This window comes from Moschus berezovskii, chromosome 12, assembly GCF_049115385.1.
Source record: "Moschus berezovskii isolate FMDL1 chromosome 12, NW_MosBer_1.0, whole genome shotgun sequence".
NCBI lineage: Eukaryota > Metazoa > Chordata > Mammalia > Artiodactyla > Moschidae > Moschus > Moschus berezovskii.
This window is the reverse complement of record NC_142471.1, coordinates 60904197-60929834: the sequence shown is the minus strand read 5'-3', so window position 1 is coordinate 60929834 and position 25638 is coordinate 60904197. Positions and strand designations below refer to the sequence as shown.

The following is a 25638-nucleotide window of genomic DNA, read 5'->3' as shown; positions in this document are numbered from 1 at the left end:
ATATATCCCCTCCAAGCTTCTGTTTCTTCATTTCTAAGGTAAGGTAAGGTCTCCCAGTCGTGTCTGACTCTTTGCGACCCCATGGCCTGTAGCCTACTAGGCTTTTCCATCCATGGGATTTTCCAGGCAAGAGTATTGGAGTGGGTTGCCATTTCCTTCTCCAGTCATTTCTAAAGTGGGGGTTAAAAAATAAAGTGGGGGTTATTTTGCCTATTTGGCAGGATTGTCGAGATAATTAAATGAAAGTTCATGTAGTGTACTGACCATGGTAGTAGTAGACACTCAAGAAATGTTGGTGCTGTTTCTTCCCATGTCCTTCTATTTTCATTAAAAATACACGTGTGTGTGTGTGTGTGTGTGTGTGTAGGGTGTAGTAGAAAGTAAGAGAGATGAGTTATTCAGTTCCTATTTGGTTTCTCAGGCATAGCACTGTGCCATTCTAGGCTGATGAGAGGCTCTCCTATGCATTGCAGGATGTTCAGCAGCACTGCTGTTCTCCACTCAGTAAATCCCAGTTACATCCTCTAGTTGTGACAACCAAACATGTCTCTGTTCCCTGGAAGGTAAAATTATTTCCTATTCAGAACAATTGATGGAGCTCTAATCACCCACTGAATAATTAAATATTTTACTCATAAAAAAGTTGTTCAGGTGCTGTGTAAATGTGGCCTGTGGTTCCAGTATATGTTTAAATGTATATGATATCAGGGCTTATACAGAAAAAAGAAACAGCAAAAACTATATACTCAATTCATGAAGTTGAGTAATGATGCAGTTAATAAAAACATTATTTCATTCACATAATTTCCGTGCATTGGGATATTTTCCTAATTATTGTTGGTTGGGCTAATATTAATAGGAATGGGTTTCCTAGACAGGGAGAAAAGGCAAGTGTGCATGGAGAGAAATCATTTGGGTTTCTTAAATTTTCATAGATACCCATAAAGTGGGTTATCTATGATAAACATTAACCACAGATTATCGAACTGCATTGCCATTGGCAAGCTTAAAATGTAATAGCAACATTCATACTTACAGGTGAATTAAAGACTTTAGTCCTCGGAAAGTATGTCTTGAAATGGACTTGATGTTGTTGTTTTCTATGAATCTGCAATAGGTTATAATATTTTTGGTCAGACAGCTGTAGAAACCTGAGAGCCCTTGTCCTGTTACATTACGTTAAAAAAAAAAAAGGTTATTTTACTTACAAATACTCTAGATGTGGGAGACCAATGAAAGCATCATCACTGATCACATCAAAGGAGTTCGATGTGAATAACCTGCCCAGAAAAAGTACACAGTGAAAATGGTTAAACTGACAGATTGTCAATCTTTGCCGCTTTTATCTCTCAGAGAAATGAGTGGGAGTTGTGCACAGAAAAATGTCTGGATGCCTGCCTTTTACAGTGTTATTTATTCAGGTAATTTTTGTAGCTTTTTTTAACCGTCAATTATCTCATCAAATGCTCAATGAGGGGGTGCCTTGTGCCCCACTCCTCATAGGGATGAGTGTCACATGCCCTGGGTAACATTTTGAGACACAACTGGGCAAGTATGACAGTCAAAGCAGCCAAATCAACATATTGTCTTTGTCATATTTCCATGACAAAGACACTAGCAGAATCTTTCCCTCTTGCTCTGAAACTTCTGGAACATTCTGACCAGCCCAAATAATGGTATCGTAGTCACTAACCTGAGACACCTAGAAAACTAGCTCCATGTCTGGTTGTGCATGTTATTCATAGTAGATAAGCCATTGACACTGGTTCAATAAAAATCAACTAACCTTCTTTGAAAGTAGAACAGGCTGAAGATGGGAAAAATGAGGCTTAGGAAGAGTCTCAGACCCATTTTATTACTAAATAGTTGAAAAAGAACACTTTTACTTGGACAACTTTATTTGCAATTTCAGTACCCACAGGGATTTGGTTTCAAAATAACAGATGAAAAGAAACATCAATCAGCAGTCCCCACATTCTGCATAATTCCTCAAAGAATTTTTTTTTTTCTGAGTCTGAGGCTTAACAGAGGTGATTACAAGCCAAATAGTACAAAGTTGTCTTTTTAGAATGAGTATTAATTTATGGAATTCATCAGATAAAGTGCTGACATAAGCTGAAAATAAAGTTTTACATGTACCAATGACAACTTATAAGGGGTTCAAGTGACATTCAGGCTACATGTTAAGGTTCTTATATGGGGAAACTTCATTTTTCACTTGTAATTAGTGTCCAAAATGTGGCCATTATCATGGGACAGGTGGGAAGTTTGACAATTCATGTCTCATACATACTGTTTAATTGCACTATGCTAAGTCCAGTATTCTCTGTTAGTAAACTCTTTGACTTTTACTTTTGAGGTGTAGGGGTTAAACATAGCTGCACTAACCAACTTAATGACTTACCCTCTCTGAGCCTGTTAACCAAGGGGATTAAAACTATGAGATCGCACCTTCTGAACAGTTGTAAATAACTTATTTGACATCTGGGATTACTTAAGAATAATGAGAGGAAGGGATAACAGTGGGTTAGAGACAAATTGAGCACGAAGAGGCCATTTTTGAAGCTGGAAGCTTATTTTTACTATTATTTCTACTTTTATATATGTTTGAGATTTTCTGTAAAAATGGGGAGGGAGAGAAAGTAAACCAAATAAAACCATATGATGTCTTGCATTTCTTCCTAAACTATAACCCCTGGAATGATGTTGGATTCTCTTCTATCCCTCTCCTTCCAACATTATAGCTTTACACTCAAATGATTCACTAGACTGTGAAGTCAACATTATCGAATAAGTCATACATATTAGATGCCCAGAGTTATTCAAAAAATTCAAATTTTTATGATTTCAGTCACAGCTTTGGCAATTTTCTCTTCTTATGTCATGGTTCTGGGAAACAAGAAGATTGCTCAGCCTTACTCCAAGGTAAGCTACCATCCAAAGTCTTCCTTAGGTTCCAGATTTTTATTTCACTTGGTATCACTTCAGTTAAGTTGCTCAGTTGTGTCTGACTCTGTGACTCCATGGACTGTCCATCACCAACTCTGGAGCTTGCTCAAACTCATGTCCGTCGAGTCAGTGATGCCGTCCAACCATCTCATCCTCTGTCCTCCCCTTCTACTCCTGTCTTTAATCTTTCCCAGCATCAGGGTCTTTTCCAATGAGTCAGTTTTTCGCATCAGGTGGCCAAAGGATTAGAGTTTCAGCTTCAGCATCAGTGCTTCCAATGACTATTGAGGACTGATTTCCTTTAGGATTGACTGGTTGGATCTTCTTGCAGTCCAAGGGACTCTCAAGAGTCTTCTCCAACACCACAGTTCAAAAGCATCAATTCTTCGGTGTTCAGCTTTCTTTATTCTTTTATTTTTAAATTATTTATTCTTTTTAATGTATTAATTTTTATTTAAATTTTTAAATTAAATTTTTATTAAATTATTTTTAATTTATTAAATTTAATAAAATTTATTTTAAAAAATTCTTTATTCTTTATTTCTTTATTCATTCTGTATGCTGCTGCTGCTGCTGCTGCTAAGTCACTTCAGTCATGTCCGACTCTGTGTGACCCCATAGACGGCAGCCCACCAGGCTCCCCCGTCCCTGGGATTCTCCAGGCAAGAACACAGGCAGAATGATAGAAGGAGGAGGATGAAATAAGGCAGAAATAGATACAGAGAAATACCTCCTATGTTCACTGGCTTGCAAACTGTCCCAGGGACTTAAAAATCGCTTACTTCAAGTCACTGCAAGAAATGACTGCTAACATTCATTCTCCTTATGTTGAATCAGATGCAAAACAGAGTACGATATGGATATAAGTGGCCAGAATTAGCCCACACATGTCAGGGAAATAAAATAGGGTTTTTGCTAAAATTTTTATCTGCTCATTCATTGCTTATCCCTAGCACCTAATAATAGTGCCTCTCCCATATTGGACACTGAATAAATATTCGTTACAGAGGCATTTACCTTACATTAAATTCTGGCCATTACTACATTACTAGATTTAATGTTCCTTATAGCAGAGACTTATCCTTATTGATTTTTGTGTCCTCAGTTCTCAGCACAGCTCCTGGCTGAAAGCTGTTTGCTGAACTAGTTTTTAAAGATCAAAACTTCTGGCTAAAAGTACAATGATATGCGAAAATATGGGTGAATCTCATAAACCTAAATCCAGGGAAAGAAGCCAAAATGCAATAAAGTACATCCTATATAACCACTCTTATATAAAGAAGAAAACCCAGCAAAACTAATCTATGCTGGCAGAAGTCAAGATAACATTTGCATCTTGGAGATGAGAAGAGGGCACAGAGGAAGTCTTTGGGGTGATGATAATGTTTGGTTTCCTAACCTGGGTGCTGGTTACAAGCATTGTTCATTTTATAAAAAGTCATGAGGAAAGGGGTGGGGTGATAAATAGGCAGAGCATAGAGGAGTTTTAGGGCAATGAATATAGTCTGTATGATACCATAATGATGGATACATGTCTCTATACATTTTCCCAAGCCCATAGGATGCACAGCACCAGGACTGAACCCTAATGTAGACTCTGGCTGATGAAGTAAGTTCATCAGTTGTAACAGAGCTACTACCATGGTGGAGGATGTCGGGGGTAGGGGAGGCTATGCATGTGTCAGGGTAGGGAGTCTATGGGAAATTCTGTGCCTTCTCTTCTATTTTGCTGTGAACCTAAAACTGCTCTAAAAAATTGTCTTAATTTAAACTCTCAAGATGTACACTTAGGATATGCACACTTTTCTTTATGTAAATTTTATTTTAATAAAAAGTTTTCTTATAAAAGCTAAAACAAATCCCTCTGGCTAAGATAATATTGAATATCTTAGTCCTTAGATTCTAAATTCAATTGTAATTTTCTGTGGACAAGGATTCCATGGGCAAAGATTTATAAATTTATACATACATTCTAAACATAGTTGATCAAACAGGCTATCCATTTTATTATCTTGTGTATACTTAAGACTTAAAAAGATTCTGTTCTATAAAGAGAGTAAAATGCCCATCTTTAATTTTTATAGGTTCCTTTAGAAAATTTGATTTCAATATCATAATTCGTTATTGAGCCAGATATGTTAAAGAATCCCATAGTCCTTGTTAAAGGAAACTATGTCACCCCACCTCATCTTGATGTACACTGGGGCAGACCAGTGTGGCCATGTTTTATACCTCATGACTTCCATCCCTTTTCTTAAATTATTAGAACAAGAAGGACTCCTTTTCTCATCCAGAATAGCTGATCCTCAGGTTGGTCAGCATCCCATGGCCCAACTAGTCTGGTTCAAAAAGCTGATTTGGGCTAAAGATGAATCCCTTCTTGAGAATTTGGAATCACAAACAGATGAAGCCAGCCAGCAGAGGAGCTGAAGGAGAAAAGATGCCTTAGGGTTGAGTCAGCTCCATGGCAGGAAAACTGTGTGCAGGGCGCACTCAGAAGAGAGCAGAATGTGGAGGAGACCTCACAAAGGGCTGTGTGTGTGAGGCTGGATCAGGGATATGTCCAGATTTGTGTTTGATCCTAGACCTGTGCTTCTCAATCTTAGCTTTACTTGGAATCACCTGGAGAGCTTTATAAATACTGTTACCGTGTTCTCACCCTCAAGAATTCTGGTTAATCTGGTTAAATTCTGTACCTGTGATGTGGCCTGAGCATGGGATGTTTAAAAACTCCCCAGATGTCCCCAAGGGCTGCATATGGTAAGCTTTCCGGTCAGTTACAATAGCCTTCCTTTACCTGTGGCTACCAAGGGGACCTCTGCTCCTTGTAGCAGGTGTGGCTGGAACAGGAGCTCTGATAGACAGAGGTGCTGTAGATTGTCCCATACCCCTAAATACAGGTAGCAACAGTCCATAATATCGTAACTCAGATTTGACGACTGTCCTCATAGTTGCAGCACATGGAGGGGTGGGTGGGGTTCAATGTATTGTCTGAAAAAACTCCTTACCCTGAGCTCCAAATCAGAGACCTCACCCCATAGATTTGCCAAACAGTCATCCTGTGGGTTTGTACAGGGATAATGTAGAATGTGTTCTCTGCCCCTGGGCCTGTGGGAACATTTGAGGTCTCTGACACTTTCTTTCTTCTTAGGAAAAGAAAAAGGCAGGCATGTTCCCTAGAATGTTGGTGGAGGTGGACACAAGGCTGCACCCTGACCTTTCTGTATCTTAGCCATCAGTCTCATGAATTCAGTATGAAAACAAGGGAGCATAGGAAGGGTGGGGAGGATTGTTTTCCTCTGCAACCAAGGGAATGTATGTTTCCTTACCAAGAAATATTTAAGACCATACATAGATCATGATTGCTCAGTTGTGTCTGACTCTTTTGCAACTCCATGGACAGTAACCTGCCAGGCTCCTCTGTCTGTGGAATAGTGGAGTGGGTTGCCATTTCCTACTCTAGGGGATCTTCCCGACCCAGAGATCAAACCTGCATATCTGTGTCTCCTGCATCAGCAGGTGTATTCTTTACTACTAGGGACACCTGGTATGTTTCCTTGCCAAGAAACAGATTTAAGACCATACACATCAACTATCAATTCTGGGCAGGCAATAGCACATTCTTTAAATCATCATTGTTGCCTCCACAATAACCTGTATTTCATAAAATGCTGCTGCATTTAGAGTAGGTGTTAACAGCTGTCTGATGGGAGCAAACTGTGGCCCAGAGGGCTGTTAAAAACTTTGACCAAGGTCATAAGACCCAAGACTCCTGGTCTACTGCCCTTCCCACACCTTGGGTGGTCTCACAGTATAGGAGCCAGATCACATAATGACACAAAATTCACATTCTGACAGACAACTATAATAACACTACTCAGTTTATGCAGATTTAAGAAATCTCATTAAATTATAATTCCTTTTTTAAAATGAATTAATTAATCAAAATAAGTATCCTAAAAGTCACAGTAAGATTAAAAACTTATGTTTTTTTTAAGTCAAGAATTGAAAAAGTCTAACTATCACAACATTGTCAAGTTATACTCCAAGTTAAAAAAAAGAATTTAAAAAATATGAATGCAGTTTGGTGTATTCTGCTTAAGAATACTATAGGCTCAGTGTAAAAATTCTGGAAGACTCAGAAAAACTTAAAGAAGACAATAAAAATGACTGTCACCATACTACCCAAAGATATGAATATATGTATACATAATATCTACATGATATATGCATGATATATTTATGAAATTTATAAAATTAGAATAATAATTTTTATTGTTCTGTCCTCATTTTCATGTACTTATTTTTTTAAGAACAATTTCTTATGACAAATTTTCAATATAAAATGTTAACAGATGAGTAAGTCTTGTATTATAAATATTTCAGGATTTAACTTTTTATTGTTGATTCCAATTTTCACTGTTATAAACACTACCATGACTACTCTCAGATGCAAGTATCCCTATCTCTTTCCTTAGAGTAGACTTACGATAGATTTTTTTAAGGTAGTGTTATTGGATTATACATGGTTTTTATGTCTCTATTTATTTCTAACTTGTATCACACTACATAATCAGTTCTGAATATAGACATGCCTATTTATCACATCCTTACCAATAGTTAGTATTATCACTTTTGTTTCTTTTTCTATGAAATCATGTCCTTTGACCATTTTTGCTGCTTTCTAAGTACCTTTTATTTATTAAGGATATTACCTATTTTCCTTTCTTATCTGATGCTGAATATTTCCCTACTGATTATGATTTGCCTTTTGAATCATGATTTTTGCATACAAACGTTTTATATTTCTAACTAAATATATCAATGTCTTATTACATATTCTTTCTTTGCTGTAATTCTTAAAATGTTTCTTCCTACCTTGATATTAATGAAATATTACTTACCCCTCCCCCTATAACTTTTCTTTTTTTACTCTAATTTATTTGGAGCTTGTTTTATCTATGATATAAGGTGAGACATTGCCTTGATTCCATCCTAGATATTTACTCAAATTTGCCAAAGCCTGCCCCTGAATAATTAATGCCCTTCCCACTTGTGTGTACATATTCAGTTCAGTCAGTTCAGTCGCTCAGTCGTGTCTGACTCTTTGTGACCCCATGGACCACAGCATGCCAGGCCTCCCTGTCCATCACCAACTCCCAGAGTTTACTCAAATTCATCTCCATTGAGTTGGTGACACCATTCAACCATCTCATCCTCTGTCGTCCCCTTCTCCTCCTGCCCTCCATCTTTCCCAGCATCACGGTCTTTTCAAATGAGTCGGTTCTTTGCATCAGGTGGCCAAAGGATTGGAGTTTCAGCTTCAACATCAGTCCTTCCAATGAATACAGGACTGATCTCCTTTAGGATGGACTGGTTGGATCTCTTTGCAGTCCAAGGGACTCTCAAGAGTCTTCTCTAACACCACAGCTCAAAAGCATCAATTCTTCTGCGCTCAGCTTTCTTTATAGTCCAACTCTCACATCCATACTTGACCACTGGAAAAACCATAGCCTTGACTAGACAGACCTTTGTTGGCAAAGTAATGTCTCTGCTTTTTAATATGCTGTCTAGGTTGGTCATAACTTTCCTTCCAAGAGTAAGCACCTTTTAATTTCATGGCTGCAATCACCATCTACAGTCATTTTGGATCCCAAAAAAATAAAGGCAGCCACTGTTTCCACTGTTTCCCCATCTATTTCCCATGAAGTGATGGGACCGGATGCCATGATCTTAGTTTCTGAATTTTGAGCTTTAAGCCAACTTTATCACTCTCCTCTTTCACTTTCATCAAGAGGCTCTTCAGTTCCTCTTCACTTTCTACCACAAGGCTGGTGTCATCTGCATATCTGAGGTTATTGGTATTTCTCCCAGCAATCTTGATTCCAGCTTGTGCTTCCTCCAGCCCAGCGTTTCTCATGATGTACTATGCATATAAGTTAAATAAGCAGGGTGACAGTATACAGCCTTGACGTACTTCTTTCTGTATTTGGAACCAGTCTGTTGTTCCACGTCCAGTTTTAACTGTTGCTTCTAGGACCAGGGAAGCTGCATACAGGTTTATCAAGAGGCAGGTCAGGTGGTCTGGTATTCCCATCTCTTTCATAATTTTCCACAGTTTATTGTGATCCACACAGTGGAAGTGAGAAATAGATTTAAAGGACTAGATCTGATAGACAGAGTGTACATATTACTTCCTTCAAAAATCTGCTATTTTATAGGGTTTTTCCAAAGATGAAATCTTGAATTTACTTACTATTCCTACTGTTTCCTAATTTATTATTTTATATGCTAATTATTTATTTTCTCTTGAGTTCCTTAGAAGATGTATTGTTTCATGCTCAATTCATTTATTTTTATTCTTTCCAATTTAAAATGAAAGTATTTAGAAATATGTCTTTGCCTCTATGTAAAGCATCTAGTAAGTTTTAACAGTCTCTTAAAATTGCATATTTAATTTCAACAAGTATTTAGAATAATATTCTTAAAATTCCCTGTTGATGATATTTTTAAAATGTTTTTATGAGTTAAAATTAACATTGCCCTGACTAAGGAGGATGAGATCTGTAAAATGCCTGCTAACCCTGAGCTCCAGTTTCTCTTCTGACTACTTGCATTCACCTGTCTGTAGGGATGGGTCACATCTCTCTATAAGCAATAAATGAACACCAAGGCCGTCAGGTTATTAGGAGGTTCTTGGTTGAAAAGCTAGGATCAGAAGCACTTAATTCAAAAGGAACAAAGAAGTGTGTGATAGGGTTAGCATGGAGGTTGGTGTCCTGAGGTCAGCAGTAGAGAAGAAAAGGAAGAGGCAGAGGATCACAGAATGAGGATCTAACTACATTAGGAGGAGGTCAAGGCTGAGGCTGCCCAATGTCCAGCTGGGGGTCCACAAGAGTGAAACGATTGGGCAGGGACATGTGTCAAGGCCAAGAGTGAAGGGCTGCTAAAACAGTTTCCTGTCCTGGCTTCACACCTCTTCTAGGGACCAGGGAAGGAGAACCCTGAAGAGGGAATCACAAAGCCTAAGTCTTAATTCCCACTTGGCCATAAATCCTCCATGTGGCCTTGAGCACGTCACTTCTGTTCTCTGTGTTGTCAAATGAGGGATCTGAACTAGATAACCAGAAAGATGTGTGAGTCTGGGCTTGTAGAGCTGCAGGCTTCATTCATAGAGGAACAGGCATGGGCTCTGCATGAGGAGTGGGAGTCTTGGGTAGGCAGGTCTGCAGATGGTTGAATGGGAGGAGTAACCTTGCTGGGAAACTCGCCCCTTGTCTCAAGCCAGACTGGCCCCCTGGCTCTAATGACACTTCTTCAGACTCCCTTTAGTCACCTGTGACATCTTAACTCCCATCAGAACTGACATTGGCCACAAGAGATCTGCATCTTGTCTTACAGCTCAAAGCACATTCTTTCGACTGTGGAGGGGGGATGCTTTAGGGGGCTTTCCCATACAATCCCTGCTCTGTAAGGGCTACTCTGGATGAAGAAGAGTGAGCAGCCAGCCTCAGGTTATCGCTTAGAGATGGCATTGATTAGATACAAAATAGAGAATCTGGTTTCTAAGCTTGTAGCTGCCACTTTTATTATGTACATGATACATCAAGCAGGTAAATCTATTTCTTCATCCATTAAAAGAGGAATGGTAATAACAAAAAGACTTCCTGGAAGAGTCTGAGAATTATGTGAGATAATATATAACAGCATCTCGTCAATGCTCTGCCAAAGAGTATCTCAGCAAACAGCCTAGACCTAAAATATCAGAGCTGGAAGAACATTAGTTATGTGGAGAGGGAAACTGAGGTCCAGTGAGACTGTCATCTGCCTAAGAGAACTGTTAGGAGCCTCATCTAGGGAATTAGGCTGCCGTGGGCAGTGTGTGCAAGCACACTTTGTATACATACGTGTGCCTGATGTTTATACGTCCATATACATGTAAATGAGAAAGCAAGACGCACACGTTACAGTTGTTAGAGATTTGAGGGCACAGCTGGAAGGGCTGGCCAACTTTTTAGCACTGCCTCTGCTTAAATGATTCATACCTTCTAGTTGTTACTAACATTCTCCTTTATTCAAAAGAACAGGGCTGGTTGAATGATAATTAATAACAGGCTGATGATTCACTTCAGTTGAATGCACAGATTCTAAGTGCATGTGCCACGTGAATAATTTTACATTTGAATATATTAAAATAGGCTCTTAAATAGGAAAGCATTAAAATGGGACGCATCACATATGAGCACGTTATGTGTTTTTTGACTCTCATCCTTGGATAACATTTTCAATATAACTCAGAGGACCCTTAGGTAGACCTCATCTATCTGGATTGATGGAAAATAACCTTAATTTTGCTCCACGTAAATCTGAGGGGGGGAGATATGCGATTCAATTCCTCGGTTTACAGGTGAGGAAAGCAAGGACCACAAAGTGAGTGACTTCCTCAAGGTCCCAACTTTTGACAGCAGCAGGGCCAGGTTTAAAATGTAGATTTTATATTTGCAAGGATTCCCTGGGGGAATATTCTTGGCCTGCACATTTGAGCATGGATTTGATTTGAGCATAGACCCATCCCTTTGGTTTTATAGTTCATTACTTTTCATCCCAGAATAATCAAAAGTTTTCCTTTCTAGGAGTTGGCAAAACTAGTCACAGCCCACCCTCCTGATGCAGCTTATGTATTTGGTCTGTATTTCCCTGCTCCTAAAAAACAAAGAAGAAGGGACTTCAATTTTATTTAAAGCCTATTATATGCTAAACCTCATCTTTATTAGATTGCTATCTAGACATTCATTTAAATCCTCCAGTGAACACTATAATGTAGGCTTTATAGTCTCCATCTAAAATACAAAGAAACCTGAGGTGCAAGCGATAAAGTACTTTGAAGCTTGTAACTGGCAGAGCTGGGATTCTGTGCTCAGTCATGATCTCCCCTGACTGGTAATGGTCAAGGGCAAGGCTTTGCTTCCTCTTTTTAGTCCCAGAAGATCCCAGATCTGCTACAAATCTAGGTTAGCTTTGCCTTGTAGTGCCCAGAGTGCAGGGAACACAAGGCCTTCATGCGATTGGGAGGTTTTACATGAACAAGAGAGGAAAAAATCAAACAAATTCATGTAAATTGGGTAAGTGAAGTTAACTGAGGTTCCTAATTATAGGAATCTTCCTATCCGTAAGTAAACTGCAACTCTTCAAAAGGGATTTAAATACACAGTTTCCCTATCTTGTTGATAATGGGATCCTTTTACCACTGAGTTTTATGTACAATGAATATACCCAGGAAAATGCTGGATTAGCCATCTGAGAAATAGCTTGAGGAAGCCCTCTTAAAACAAAATTAGTGAGAGCATAAATTCAAGCTTACGGGGCTTTTTCCTGTTGAACGGGCTGCAAGTGATAATGCACTTACTCTGAACGATGGAACACCCACTGGGAGGTCCCCAAAGAAGCCATGTGTGCCACACATACTGCTTGATCAGGTGGAGAGCTTGGCAGTGAGGCACGTTCAAAGATAATCACACGTAATGAATCCACACTAACTAAACTGTCTGAGTCACTCCTTATATGGAGACAGATGGTTTAATGTATCCTTTAAGATGAGATTCTTTCTACCTGCCTAAGCTCTGCTAGCAAGCCTCTCGAGAGCAAGGTAAGGTATTCATAATTAAACTAATAAATAAAATGAACACCAAAGGTGTAGATTCCCAGTGTCCTATTGGAGGTTAAGTAAAGGAAAGCAACAAAAAGAAATTCGAGAGGTTTTCTAAGCCAAGGTGCATTGTGAGTAGCCAAGCATGAATAGAATGGGCCCATTTTTATTTGGGCCCAAATTTATTTGAGCACAGAACTTTTTTTTTTTTTTAGGGCGTGTGTTCCACAGGACATAAGACGAGAAAACATTGGTCTAAGGTATAACTTTAAAGTATATAAGTTCTTTGTCATTTGCCCTTTTCTGTGTCTCTGTCCCTCTCTTTTTTAAAGCTGGGAGACTGCAGCCTACACATACCAATGAGAGCTGAATCCTAGGGATACTCGATGTTCTTGCCAGCAACACTGCCACCCTTTCAAAGGGCTTTTGAAATTCTTTTTCAGTGATTGTCTCCAGAGATCAGGACACAGTCCTCCGAATATCCTCTTTAATGGCAACGGTTGACCCTCTGAGAGGGGGTTTAATTTGGGGAACAAAACTGTGCAAAGTTAAGCCCAGTTATTCATGTTCAAGAGGAAGCAGACAGATGTAGTTAAAAGTGAGGATGCGGGTTTAAACTCCGACTTTAACCTCTTATGAGGGGTGTGATATCACGGAGGTTACCTAACTCTTCTAGGCCTCAGTGCTTCATCTGCAAAATGGACGTAATCATACTTCCTCGCAGGGTTACTGTGATAATGAATAAAAAATGAGACAGATAAAATGCTTAGCACCAAGCAATACAAGTGACAAATGTCCCCTAACAAAACTGCCTGATTTTATTGTATGACTTGTAAACTGGCCGTGAAGACAGTTATCAAAGATCTAGAAATGTTTAGCTATAGAAGCAAAGTTAGGAAGAATCTCTGATATCCCGTAAGGAATTCTCTGAAAGTCAAGAGTTACTTGTATATATAAATTCTAGTCTGTTTATTTTTCAAAGGCTTGTTTTTTTTTTTTTTTTAAGATTTTCTTTTATGTGGACCATTTTTAACATCTTTACTGAATTTGTTAAAATTTGCTTCTGTTTTGTGTTTTGGTTTTATCCCATAAGATGCCTGTGGGATCTTAGATCCCCAACCAGGGATATAACCTGCACCCCCTGCATTGGAAGGTGAAGTCTTAACCACTGGACTGCCAGGAAGTCCCTCATAAAGGCTCATTGCTTTTTAATTGCATTTTACACAGGTAAACACCTGTCATCTTGCCATTTAAATGGTCTCAACAATTCCTTTCCAGTCCTTGCCCTGTGGGAAGGATATTGAAACACTGTTTTATCATCAGCCACCATGGGAGGTCGTGATAAAGTCCCAATGTACCTGCTTGGGAAATTGGGAACTACGTTATTATTCTACTAATAATTTTATAATAGCCAATTCCATAATGTGAGGCTCTTTCATTAAACAATCTAATTTACTGGTTTGTTAGAACTGATACAATAAATTTTGTCCATTTCCTTAACAAGGCCATTTCCTGTATTATATTAAAGTACGCTGTTTGTAGAACAGAATACAATAGCATTTTTAAGCAGAAAGAGACCTAAGTTAATCGAACATGAAGGTCTCAAAAATGCCAGTTATGTGTGTTTTGTTTGGTCTTTATTCTGTTTAAAAATCTGCCTCCAGATATCTGCCTTCTTCTGAAAATTAAAAAAATATGACCCATCTTCATGTAGCACATTCTCATCAGCAATAATCAGTTGGAACTGAAGATTCATTTTTAGGTAAGACATGTCTTCTCTGGTTTACCCCAGTCACTACCACTCCCTATTGCCTTATACTCAACTGTTTCTTTCATTTGCCTTATCATCCCAACCCACATTGGGCATTTGAGTTTGAGAACCATGTTTTAATCTATCTCTGCTATTTTATACATATAAAATCTGAAATCCAGGGATACTTGGTCACAGTCCATTACTGTCTGAACTGGATTTCAAAACCATGTCTCCTGATCTCTACTTCAGGTTTATCTCCATCTTATCACAGAACTACTCATCCTAAGACTGGCAAGTGTTAATTATTTTTAATAAAATCTGACATGTCTACAAAATATGGTGCCAGTTGTTTTTTTCATGAGTGAGAGTGTTCTGCTTCCTCTTTCCCCTCCCATCCTCGGAAAGGTAAATAGTTCACCTTTCTTGTGAGAAGTATTTGAAGAAAGATCTCTCAGCAAGTTCTGATGCAGACCTATGTGTAGAACAATGAAAATTTAAAGCTAGCATTGTAGGCAAACCCAGCCTATACAATCAGATGCTAATCTGATGTTATGGTCATTCAAATTAAAGTGATTTTCAGAACAAATAATAAAAACTAATGTTTATTGAGTTATAGGAACTGTTCCAAGTGCTTTATGTGTATTATTTCATTTAATCCTGACTATAATCCTGTATAACAGGTACTATGGTTATTGCCCACTTTGTATTAATAGATGCAGGTAATGTAGCCTCTATCAGCCATAAGCTCAACAGTGGGCAAGAGTCACCATCATCACCAATCAACTGAGTACCGTTTTGAACAAAACGAGAGAACTTATCAAGACTACTTTATCATACCTTTGAATACAGGCAAAATAGAGTTTACCTTTTTAGGGCTCACCTCCAACTTGGAGCTGCCGTGTCAAAGCAGGGAGGGAGAGCTGTCACTCATCTGTGTGTCTCCCACAAAGCCCAGTGCTGTGCCTGCTGCACAGTAAAATTCCAAAAAGTTTTTGCTGAAATGGGAGGCTTCTGCTTTCATTTTGTTACTGCTTGCAGCTATACAATGAATAAACACTTGTTTTAGCTAAGCCACTGTAAATAAAAAGGAAACTATCTTTGTGTTCACAAATTTGGTTTCCATCTTAATAATGCTTACTCAGCATCTTTCTTTGGATGTCCTGTCAGACCAGATAAAGGGAGAGTTTGACCTTTCACAGGAGAGAGGCTAGTCAAACCTGAGAGACAACTGGGGTGGCAAATAAGAGTCTGTGCTTGTCAAAGACCTAGAGGAAATCAGAGGAGACAAAAGGGATCCAGGCAGTGGGTCTAAAGAAAGATTCTGGATGCTTTGCCTTTTAAGTTCTGGTACACTGGAAACATCTGTTGAAGAAGTTTGACATCATAACGTCATGAGCAAATACCTCTTCACACTTTCTTTTGGTTCAGCCCACATTCCAGACCTCCACATTATTAGCTCTATTTTCTCAAGTTCTATAGAACCAACTCAGATGTTCAGATATTTCTCTGTTTCTAGGGAACCATTAAAGGCTTCCAAGCATGAGGGTATCAGGATGAGATCTGCGCTTCAGAAAGGTAATGCTAATAGAGGTGGAGAGGAATGGGGTCCAGAAGCAGGGGGACCGGTGTAAAACCTCCCCCAGCAGCCTGTGGAACAGTGACTGCAGCCTCAGTTAGGATCATGGTCCTGGGGTCAAGAGGAGACGGCAGATTCTTATGCGGTTTGATGAGGGGCTTTTCCTGTTGAAAGTGGACCTGAAAAGGTAACTCCTAACTTTCCTGGTTGAATAACTGAGAGGATGAAATACACTTTCAGAGAAAACATTTGTTATACAGGGCTGTGTGCATAGTCACAACAATTGCTTAAGAAGTTAAAAATTAGAGCTATGGGTCACTGGTCAGATTGTAGACAAAACAGCCCAGATGATTGAAATTTTTACTTCTTGGTCCATTGTAGGCCATCACCTGGGCACAAACCAAAGCATACTCATCCACAAGCAGTAAGTAATTTCTCTAGAAGCCCTCTTAGCTGATAGGTTTGGCTTGAGTAGTCACTGAAGGTCACGAAATGTTTCTTAACACTTGTCATGTAAAGAGGAATAGATAAAGAGGCCAATCACTGTGAAGGTGATATAGGCTATGGATATTTTTCCTTGGACAAATAATATTTTTAAGAACTAACTGATAAAATTATAGTAAGAATGGACTTATTATTTGTCTTGTTCATGCTGTTTACTTCTTGGTTTTTTGGTTTTTGATTTCTTATGAACTATAATATTTTTAAGAACTACCTGATAAAATTATAGTAAGAATGGACTTATTTGTCTTGTTCATGCTATTTACTTCTCAGTTTTTTGGTTTTTGATTTCTTATGAACTATATATTTATGTGTTGATTGTGGATTAATAAAAGAAATGATGATATCCTCCCCCCCTCCCAACCGAGGGATCAGTTCTATTGATTCAGACAAGATCAGACCTCATTGGAATAAATAGAAAATTTTCCAGCTACCCTGAATTCTTATATAAAGATTTTGTGTGTGCGAATGATACTAACCGAACCCTGTTACTCCCTGCAAATAGAACTCTCTGAAGAGTTCTATTAGATCGCTTTAGTTTATTAAAAATTTTATGAACAAATTGCAATGTGTTCACATTTTATACTTTTAAATTTGAATTTTACTTCTGTAATGAGCCCATATCATTGGGGATTTTAGTCTGTGGTTGAGAAGAACAGGGCTGTCCTGTGTGAAAACACATTTCTGTAAATTCCATTCACAAGTACCACTCCCTCTCACTGAAAGCAAACTAGAACGAATAATCATTCCCATTGGTTAAATTTCACAGCAGGCCTATGGAAAACATGAATGAAGTTACATTTGCTGGGGAAAGATTTTTTTTTTTTTTTTTTGCTGTTGTTTAAAACGATAGGTGTTTTTAAAAATAGGCTCATATAATTAATCTGATGAAATTTCATTGGATAATTTTATTCTTTCTCTCCTCTCTACAGAGTGTGGGCTTTTGTTTTTCTTGTTCTCTGACACATATTGCCAGCCATGGCCTACCAGGATCTTCTCCCCCAGAACATGTAACTTAAGGAGGCATTGCGTCTGTTTCCCTCAGTACCCCAGGCTGACATTTCACAAAGTACTTTTCATCATGACTTCTGCAGAAGGTCTGAAAAATAATTTGGGGCCATAATGAAATTATCAGATTTTTAGAGTGGATGATGGGAATGGGTCTTTTCTTTTTCTTTTCCACAACTGAGCAAGAAACCAACTGCCTTTGGACATCAATGGAGCAGAATTGATTCAGAAGCTTATCTCTTCACAAACTATGACAGGTCTGTTTGGTAATCCGCGGTCACAAATGCTATTAGAATCCATTGCAAACCCCAAGCAATGGCTGATGTGATCCAGGTCTGGTCTGATGGCAAAGGTCATGCAAAGGCGAATCAGACCCAGGTCTACATGTCCCAGTGGGGAGTTTTCAAGGCACTGGATGGCCCTGTCCCACAGAAGAACTCTCTGTGAAGCATGAATCCCCACCACCGTTATGATTATGACATTATTCATACTTTTTCATTTATTTCCTTCTCAGTGAGAATGCACTTATTAGACCCTTTCTCAAGGACAGGAGGAAACAGAGAACATTGGACAGGAAGAATGGGGAGCAAAATCTTTAGGAAACAGAATCCTGGAGATTAGAGACAAACTTTGACCCTTGCCATGTTGAGTTTAGCCAGTGTGAGTTAAGTAAGGACATCCAGGGCAAAAATTACCCGCCCTTTTGTTATTTCTGAAACCTGAACTGCTTTTAGAAATAAGGGTTGGAATGTTCCATAGGAACTCGGAGCATGGAACGCAGGGGCATGGCACACACACTCGGTGCGGGCTATTTAAAAACCAGTTCCTTGGCTTCCCTCTGTGATTCTAAATACGTGTAATCACATTACCCTGCAGCAGCCGGTAACTATTTCTATAACATTGTCCAGCATCTGTGCTTGCTGAGGCTGGGTCCACCCAGCGGAAACAAAGTGCAGAGATGCTAACTGATGAGGTTGATCAATCCAGGTGTTCTGTGTCACAACTAACAACCGTCCAATGTTGTTAGTACTGTGTGTCAAATGACACTTTTTGAATTTTAAGGACTGATCTATTAATTATCCCGGGGAGAGAGAAGTGCCTTAGTCCATCAAAAGAATGCTTTTAAAATGAGCCATTTATGTATTTGACAAATAATAACATAGTCACAATTGATCACTTTCTCACATACAACCAATTCTTATCCTATGAAAGGATCCCAGCATTGATGACTTTGCCTCTTTTTTGAATTTGTTTGATGTACTAAACAAACTAATTTGTTCATTGCCCTAATCAACTATTAGCTGTCAGTCAGACATATAAATCACTTAGGAATATTCTACTCAGTTGTTAATCATTCAAAGACATTAGCTAGAAGAAGGACATTAGTCAACATTATTACATAATGTCAAAACACCTGATCAGGTTTGCAAAATGGAATAGTCAAATCAGTTTGGGGATTTAATATAGACAAAACAATAGATTAAGTGATTTTTCTAGCTTTTTTAGCTTTATGTAAAAAGTTAAAACCCCACCATTTATAAATGTGTAACCACTTGTCACATCCTACACCAAGCATTTTATCTATTTAAATCTCATTTATTTCTGATAACAACATTTCAAAGTGTCATCACCTCCATTTTACAGATGAGAAGACTGAGGCTCAGAGAGATTTAGTCATTTGCACACAATTGCATGTCTAGTTTCTAGGGAGTGGTGGAGTGAGATTTATATACAGGTCTCTCTCATTTCAAATCCATGCTATTTGCCTCTCTGTATGTAAAACTTCAAATAGCCAAAATGGCCAAGTAAGGTAAGAAAACAAAAATCCTAAACAAACAAGCAAAAAAATTTGAGTCCTGGATCATACAGTTGAGATAACCACAACTCAGTTGATGGACAATTGGCTGATTTCCCCCCCTGGAACCAGTAATGACAAGCCAGTCTGTGGCCTGACACCTGAGCACCAGGGGACCTCTTGTCCCCTGTATGGTCCTGCTCTGAGAACTAGCACTCCAACTGCCAAACATTACATATGAGAACAAGTTATCCGTGTTACATTATGCCTGTGGAAAGATCTGATTTCTTAGTCAAATATTATTTTTTGACTCTTTTCAGACATAGACTGAATATGTGGTTCCCTCATGGCTATCTCAAAACACATAGCAAAGACTAATCCTTTGCACTGTCCTATATTAATATTTTCTTTCCCTCCTTATAAGGAGATGAGTTATAAATCAGGTGAGATTAGAAAGCAGTCACTCAAGAATGAATATTTTAAGGAATTACCTAGAAAGAACTGAGATTTTTCTTCCCCACATGGTAAATCATACAGAGTAGCAGCCTGCTCCAGGTCCCCCAGTTCAACATCTTGAGCGCATATGTTATGCTGGGTTCTGTATTGACTAATTCAGAAACTCCAGGGTAAAATAACCAAAGTTCCCAAGTCAAAAATGAAAGTAAAAGGGGAGAATGAAGTGAGGATCACTGTTACAACATTCCAACAACTTCACAAATAGCCATGAAAGTAGCCAGCATTACAGGTTAGCAAATTTACCATTGCAAGCATCAACCTGCACCGTTGGTGTCAGGTCGCAAACAAGCCCATCTACCTCTCACTTTACTGATAATTCTTTTCCTCTCCAGCAATATAATCACATTTGATAAAATTAATATTGAGATCATTTTACTAGAGGGCTTATCTAAATATATGCTATATTAAAAATAGTCATGATATAAATATTTCTCACAAGAGCTGCAGCGATGGTGTGAATAAAAAACTCCCTTCGGAGATTTCAGTAAAACCAGATCTCACAAAGGATCTGAAAGAAAACAAAACAAAACAACAAACAGACACACACAAAGAGACACACACACACACAGAACACAGAACAAACCTTATGTTAATCCGGTTTAGCAAAACAGTCACTATTTGACACTATTTTATGAAGTATGATACTGTGCCTTGCCAGCTGAAGTAGGAGACATGAATCTGCTGCAGGTTTCTCATTATAATGTTCGGGGAGTGAAAGATATCTAAGCATGTTCTGTAGCAGCTAATAAGAATCAAAATTTCTAAATGCAGCAAAATGTTAGCTCTGTCAAACAGCTAGGCGTGCAAGAGGAATCTCTCTCCCCATGCCCTTTTACCAATACATACAAAGCCCCAAATACATCGGCTGGAATTTTTAAATCGTAAATTAGATATCAAAATGCTTACGGGCCTTACAATGAGATAACGTCAGGAGGAACGGTGCGTGGAATGGATCTGGCATTCTCACATAAGGCATTATCTTTGGTACAAGTACACACGGCAGGGCATTTTGGCTTTGCTGGTTTCTTCCCCTCAGTCAGCAGAAGCGCAGAAAAGAGACATAGGCAATAAGCAATTCTTTTCAGGGGGATGCAGGCATTTCCCATCCTTTGGCTTCTCTCTGATTCCATGCAGTCGAAAAAATATCCCCAAACATGAACAGGGCTTCTGGAATTCAGATGGTGATTGTCTTGCTCTAAGATCAGGTCACATAAGAGTCCACCCTTTTCCTTTGCCTCTGTCTCTCTGCTTTTCAAAACAGGGACCTGCAGCTGATTCGTGAGCCGCTCCTGGCTCCAGCGAGGCACTGCTGGGGAAGAGACCTGTGAGGTGCTGCGAGATGGGAGGGACCCAACGGCTGGAGGAGAGAGCAGACTTGCATCACCACGAAAACACAGAGCACAGACCAGCCTTCGAAGGCAAAGCGAAGTGATGTAACAGAATAAACAGCTTTCTGCTTGCACCGGGAGGCCCTCTAATTGTTACCAAAAATAGGACGGCATTATGTCTTATTAGTGGGTGGGTGGGCGGGTGGGTGGGAGCAGTCATCTTGCCTGGGATCTCAGCAATCTCGGAAACCTCTGGGAATTTGCTTTTCCGTGTGGCAAACAACCTAGTAAGAAAAACCAGCTTCGGAGCCAGCCCTGGCTGGAAAAATGAAATGAAACTCTCCCTCTGCAACCTTTGGCTAAAAACCTTGGTATTTCTTGCTGAGTCCACCTGACTGATGCCATCGCTGAAAGACAAACAACACGTGGAGAATGTGACTTTCAGGGAATGAATGTGAGTAAATACTTTTCTGACACTTCACTGTCATAAATTATTGATTTTCATAATCCACCCTCTCCCATGTGTGAGCCAATCCCTCCTCCCGTGTGAAGGAGGGAGACGGAAGCAATGACTGCCTCTGTGTCTGACACCCCCTCCTCACCTCTCACATTCCCCCTTCTTCAGTACTAGAACCAGAAGCCTGGAAGGAAGTCCCTGCCAGCAGGAGGCAGCCAGCTTGGGCTTCCAGGGCTCTGGAAAAGGTCTGGCTGAGCCTGGGAGGTTGAGACAGGGTGGGGAAAATGCCAGCCTACAACCCGGCTTTTGAGGGTCCAGTTCTTCTGTGAACTAGCTGACGGTGTCTCTGGATCTGTACAATGGGCGTGACAGTACAGATGTCCCATATATATTACAAACATTAAATCCAAATGATAGGATGCCACTGTCCCACGTGATGGGAAAGAGGATGCACCCTTGGAGAAGGAAATTCATTTAAACAAGAGCCCAGGCTCTGGGGCAGGGAGGTATTATCTATGTGCACGGGGAGGCACTTAGGGTAAGGAATAGATGCTTGGACCTCTTTCCACGCGGTGGGCAACTATCCCTTAAGCTGGCATAGCTGGCCAGGGATGTCGGTCCACCGTCCTTTTTCTCTCAGCTTTTCAGACTGAAAGGAGTACACGGACCGTGTAAGCCAAGGTGCAATCATGACCTAAACTATCCTACACAGAGCTTGAGTCACTGACAGTGCACCCTTTCCTTCTCATCGTAGAGAGCACAAACCCCTCCTTTACTTCTCTGTAAGCTCTGTGAAGGGAGGGCGGTGGCAATCATGGTCATTCCCCTCTTTGATTGCTGTCTGTTTACCCAGAAGACTGCAGGCTCCATGAAGGGAGAGATTCAGGAGGGAATCCAGTGCCTGGACAGCACCGTGCACAACACCATGTACAGCCAGCGTGCCCTCATGAACAGTCAGAGCATGGAGGCTCCCTATGGTCGAGACATGCTCATCCCAAGAAATTCCAAATGGCTCCTCAGAGTTATCATGAAGAAGGTCAGGGACAGTTCCCCAGGCAATGATGGAGCTGAGTTCCTAGGTAAGGGGCATGATGGAGAGGGTTGACGGGAGCATCCCAGGTGAGCAGACAGCATCTGCGAAGGCCTGGCCGCCACCCAGAGGACCGAGGGTGCCTCTGCAGAGTTCTAGGCACTCAAGGGATAGAATCTGGCTTGTGTTTCTAAAGGACCTGTAGGTTGCTTTCATTAAACCAGTTTGGGGGGGTGGGTGGTGGTGGTGAAGGGCCACATATAAATATGTTTTTTTGGTTTTTTCTTTCCACAAAACAAGAAAGAACCAAGTCCATGAGAAGTAATGATTTTGGAATGCATCTTACACTTGCTTCCCTAATCCAGGCTCCATGGAGAGGGGGAGTTTATCACAGTGATTTTAGAAACGGTGACCCAGGGGGCAAGCCCCACTTGAAACAGTAAGTGTCACTGAAAAGTTGGCTGCAAGTCAGATTTTTGTAAACTGAATCCTGCTTCAAGTGCACACTGGTAACTTGCTCCGTGGAATAATTATGTGGCAAAAATTGTTATAGAAGATGGTTTTTAGGCAAACAATCACCTACACCCTAAGTTCTCTGACATATAAGTGATGCGTTTGGTAGCGATAAAGTAAAGACCCTGAGAACTTTCCAGGACTTCAGGGTTCTCAGCTCCAGTCCCTGCTTGGGAAGACTGAGGTCCTGAGGGGTCACAAGGACGATGAGTAGCAGGGCCACCACTCTGTGTGGGGTGACCCTCTGGCAGATATTTAGTTAAACTGATCCCTGTAAGCATGGCTCAGATGGTAAAGAATCTGCCTGCGATGCGGGAGACCCAGGTTTGATCCCTGGGTTGGGAAAATCCCCTACAGAAGGAAATGGGAACCCACTCCAGTATTCTTGCCTGGAGAATTCCATGGATAGAGGAGCCTGGCGGGCTAAAGTCCGTGGGGTCACAAAGAGTCAGACAGGACTGAACGACTACACTTTCTTCCTCTTGTGGGGAAACAGGATCCTTCTCTCCCTCCGTTTCACTTTCAAATGTATCAAACTATCAAGATGGCTTGATAAGCCCCTGGCTCTGTATTCTGTAGATATGAAAGGGTGAGCAGTCTTTCATGTCTGACTTGGTTAAGCCGGGAGGGTAAGTAAATGAGAGAAAGAAAGCATTGCCATAACTTCACTTCACAGCTCTATTTATCCGGCGGTTCAGTTTGTCAGTTTAAGTGGAAAAAGGACCATAGCAGGGGGTGAGGGGGGTATTCTAAGGACAAATGACAATGGGCATTCTGAAAAGACAGTAACTTTTTCTTTTTGTATGGCATTTAAAGATCAGACTTGAATTCCCCATTCAGTTAAAACACCCACCGAGATGAGGCACCAATTGAACTGTGTAATACAGATAACTGGTATTCTTTTAGGGAGGAGGAACCATTCCAGGTGCCAGAGTTGGTCTAAGGAGGAAACTAGTGGGACGAGGGCAGGTTGTTGCAAGAGTGACATCTTGAGGGGCCTGGGGAGGAGTTCCTACTGCTGACCAAGCTCCCCTGCCCTCCTCCGGGAAGCCTTGGTAGGACACCGAGAGGGTAGATGCTTCCCTCCCCAAGAGGGGTTTCCTCCAGCTTGTAAGTTTATATAAGTTTTGGCAACCCACCTGTGCATGACGGGGGTGCCTTGGGAAAGGTGCCTAGAAAGGATGAAAGCAGAGCTGGAAGAAGGCCCAGGAAGGTGGGGGAGGCCTGGCCAAGGCCGGCTCCCTGCCCAGTGCCAGCTCTGGAGCAGCAGCTGAGGGACTCCAGGGCTGGCTCTGCACTTGGCCAGCCACGTGACCATGGGCTAGCTATTTCAGCTTTCTAGGCCAGTTTTAATCCCCAGTAAAATGGGGAATGTATTTAATAGTGTATATCATGTAAAGTTGGTATTTTAAAAAATACATTTAATTTATTTATTTGGCTGTACCAGGTTTTAGTTGTGGCCCTCGGGATCTTTAGTTGCAGCCTTCAGGATCTAGTTCCCTGACCAGTGATGGAACCCAGGTCCCCTGCACTGGGAGCATAGAGCCACTAGACCACCAGGGAAGTCCCACACGTAAAGTTGTGGAGAGAATGAGAGACAATAATGTATTTAAAGTGCTCAGCATGGGATCTCATATATGGGGATGATCTGTCATCACCATCATCACTGTCATCGTTGCAGTGGGACTTGAATTCTGAACCTGTGACTTCCGATACGTGGGAAGCCAAGCTCTCAAATGAAAATGAGTTTATCTTAAGTATATGTCCACTCTAGGAAGCAGGCACTTTCAGGCAGGATGACAGACTGTCGTCTTGACAAGCAAGAGCCTCTACACGTGAGGGAACCAAGAAGCCTCCTCGGGAAGAAAGAATTCTCTTCCAGTTTGGGAGCACCAAGCTTGGTCCAAGGGTAAGAGCCAGGGCTGGACAAAAAGAAGGTGGTTATGAATGAACGTTTGATGGAGTGTTTTTTTTTTTTTTCTTTAACCCATTGCCTTTGAACATGTGTAATTTTGAGGGTGTTACAAGAATCTGGGCTTCCCAGGTGGCGCAGTGGTACAGAATTCACCTGCCAGTGCAGGAGGCATAAGAGATGTGTGTTCGATCCTTGGGTCAGGAAGATCCCCTGGAGTAGGAAACAGCAACCCACTCCAGTATTCTTGCCTGGAAAATTCCATGGACAGAGATGCCTGGCAGGCTACAGTCCATGGGGTCACAAAGAGTCAGACACGACTGAGCGACTATACACGTACATGTACAAGAAGAATCTACTCTGGGATCCCTGTAACAGAGGGTGTTTTCTCTAGTTTGGTGGGTACCGTGTCATTGCTTATGGGCGCTATGAGACTAAACACTATGTTCTGGCACCCAGAGATGCTATAGAGAAATGAGACCAACCGTGTCCCCATCCAGGCCCATGGCTCAGACATCACCCAAATCATTGGATTTTCCACCAGGAGCAACTCATGCTTAGTGTCCCACAGTATTGAGAGGCCCACAGACGTAGGAAGTGGCAAATGATCCCAGCAGGGAGCCTAAGCAAAAGAAAGGAAAATGAGGATGTTTG

General features: G+C 40.6%; 1 protein-coding gene across 3 annotated transcripts in view; it reads right to left on the bottom strand.

The window, feature by feature from the left end:
* LGI1 (leucine rich glioma inactivated 1) overlaps nucleotides 1-21191 on the bottom strand; it is a 42869-nt gene extending 21678 nt beyond the window's left edge. Inside the window, exons 1-4 of one of the 3 annotated variants that reach the window (XM_055425055.2) lie at nucleotides 20660-21169; nucleotides 20181-20252; nucleotides 1209-1280; nucleotides 1037-1108 (exon numbers count right to left, since the gene is read on the bottom strand). In XM_055425055.2, the coding sequence (XP_055281030.1) occupies nucleotides 1037-1108; nucleotides 1209-1280; nucleotides 20181-20252; nucleotides 20660-20874 (431 nt within the window). In that variant the 5' untranslated portion in view covers nucleotides 20875-21169. Of the gene's footprint in view, nucleotides 1-1036; nucleotides 1109-1208; nucleotides 1281-20180; nucleotides 20253-20659 lie in introns of all 3 variants that reach the window. The other 2 variants (XM_055425057.2, XM_055425056.2) reach the window with 2 other exon arrangements.
* Between the last annotated feature and the right edge of the window lie 4447 nt (nucleotides 21192-25638).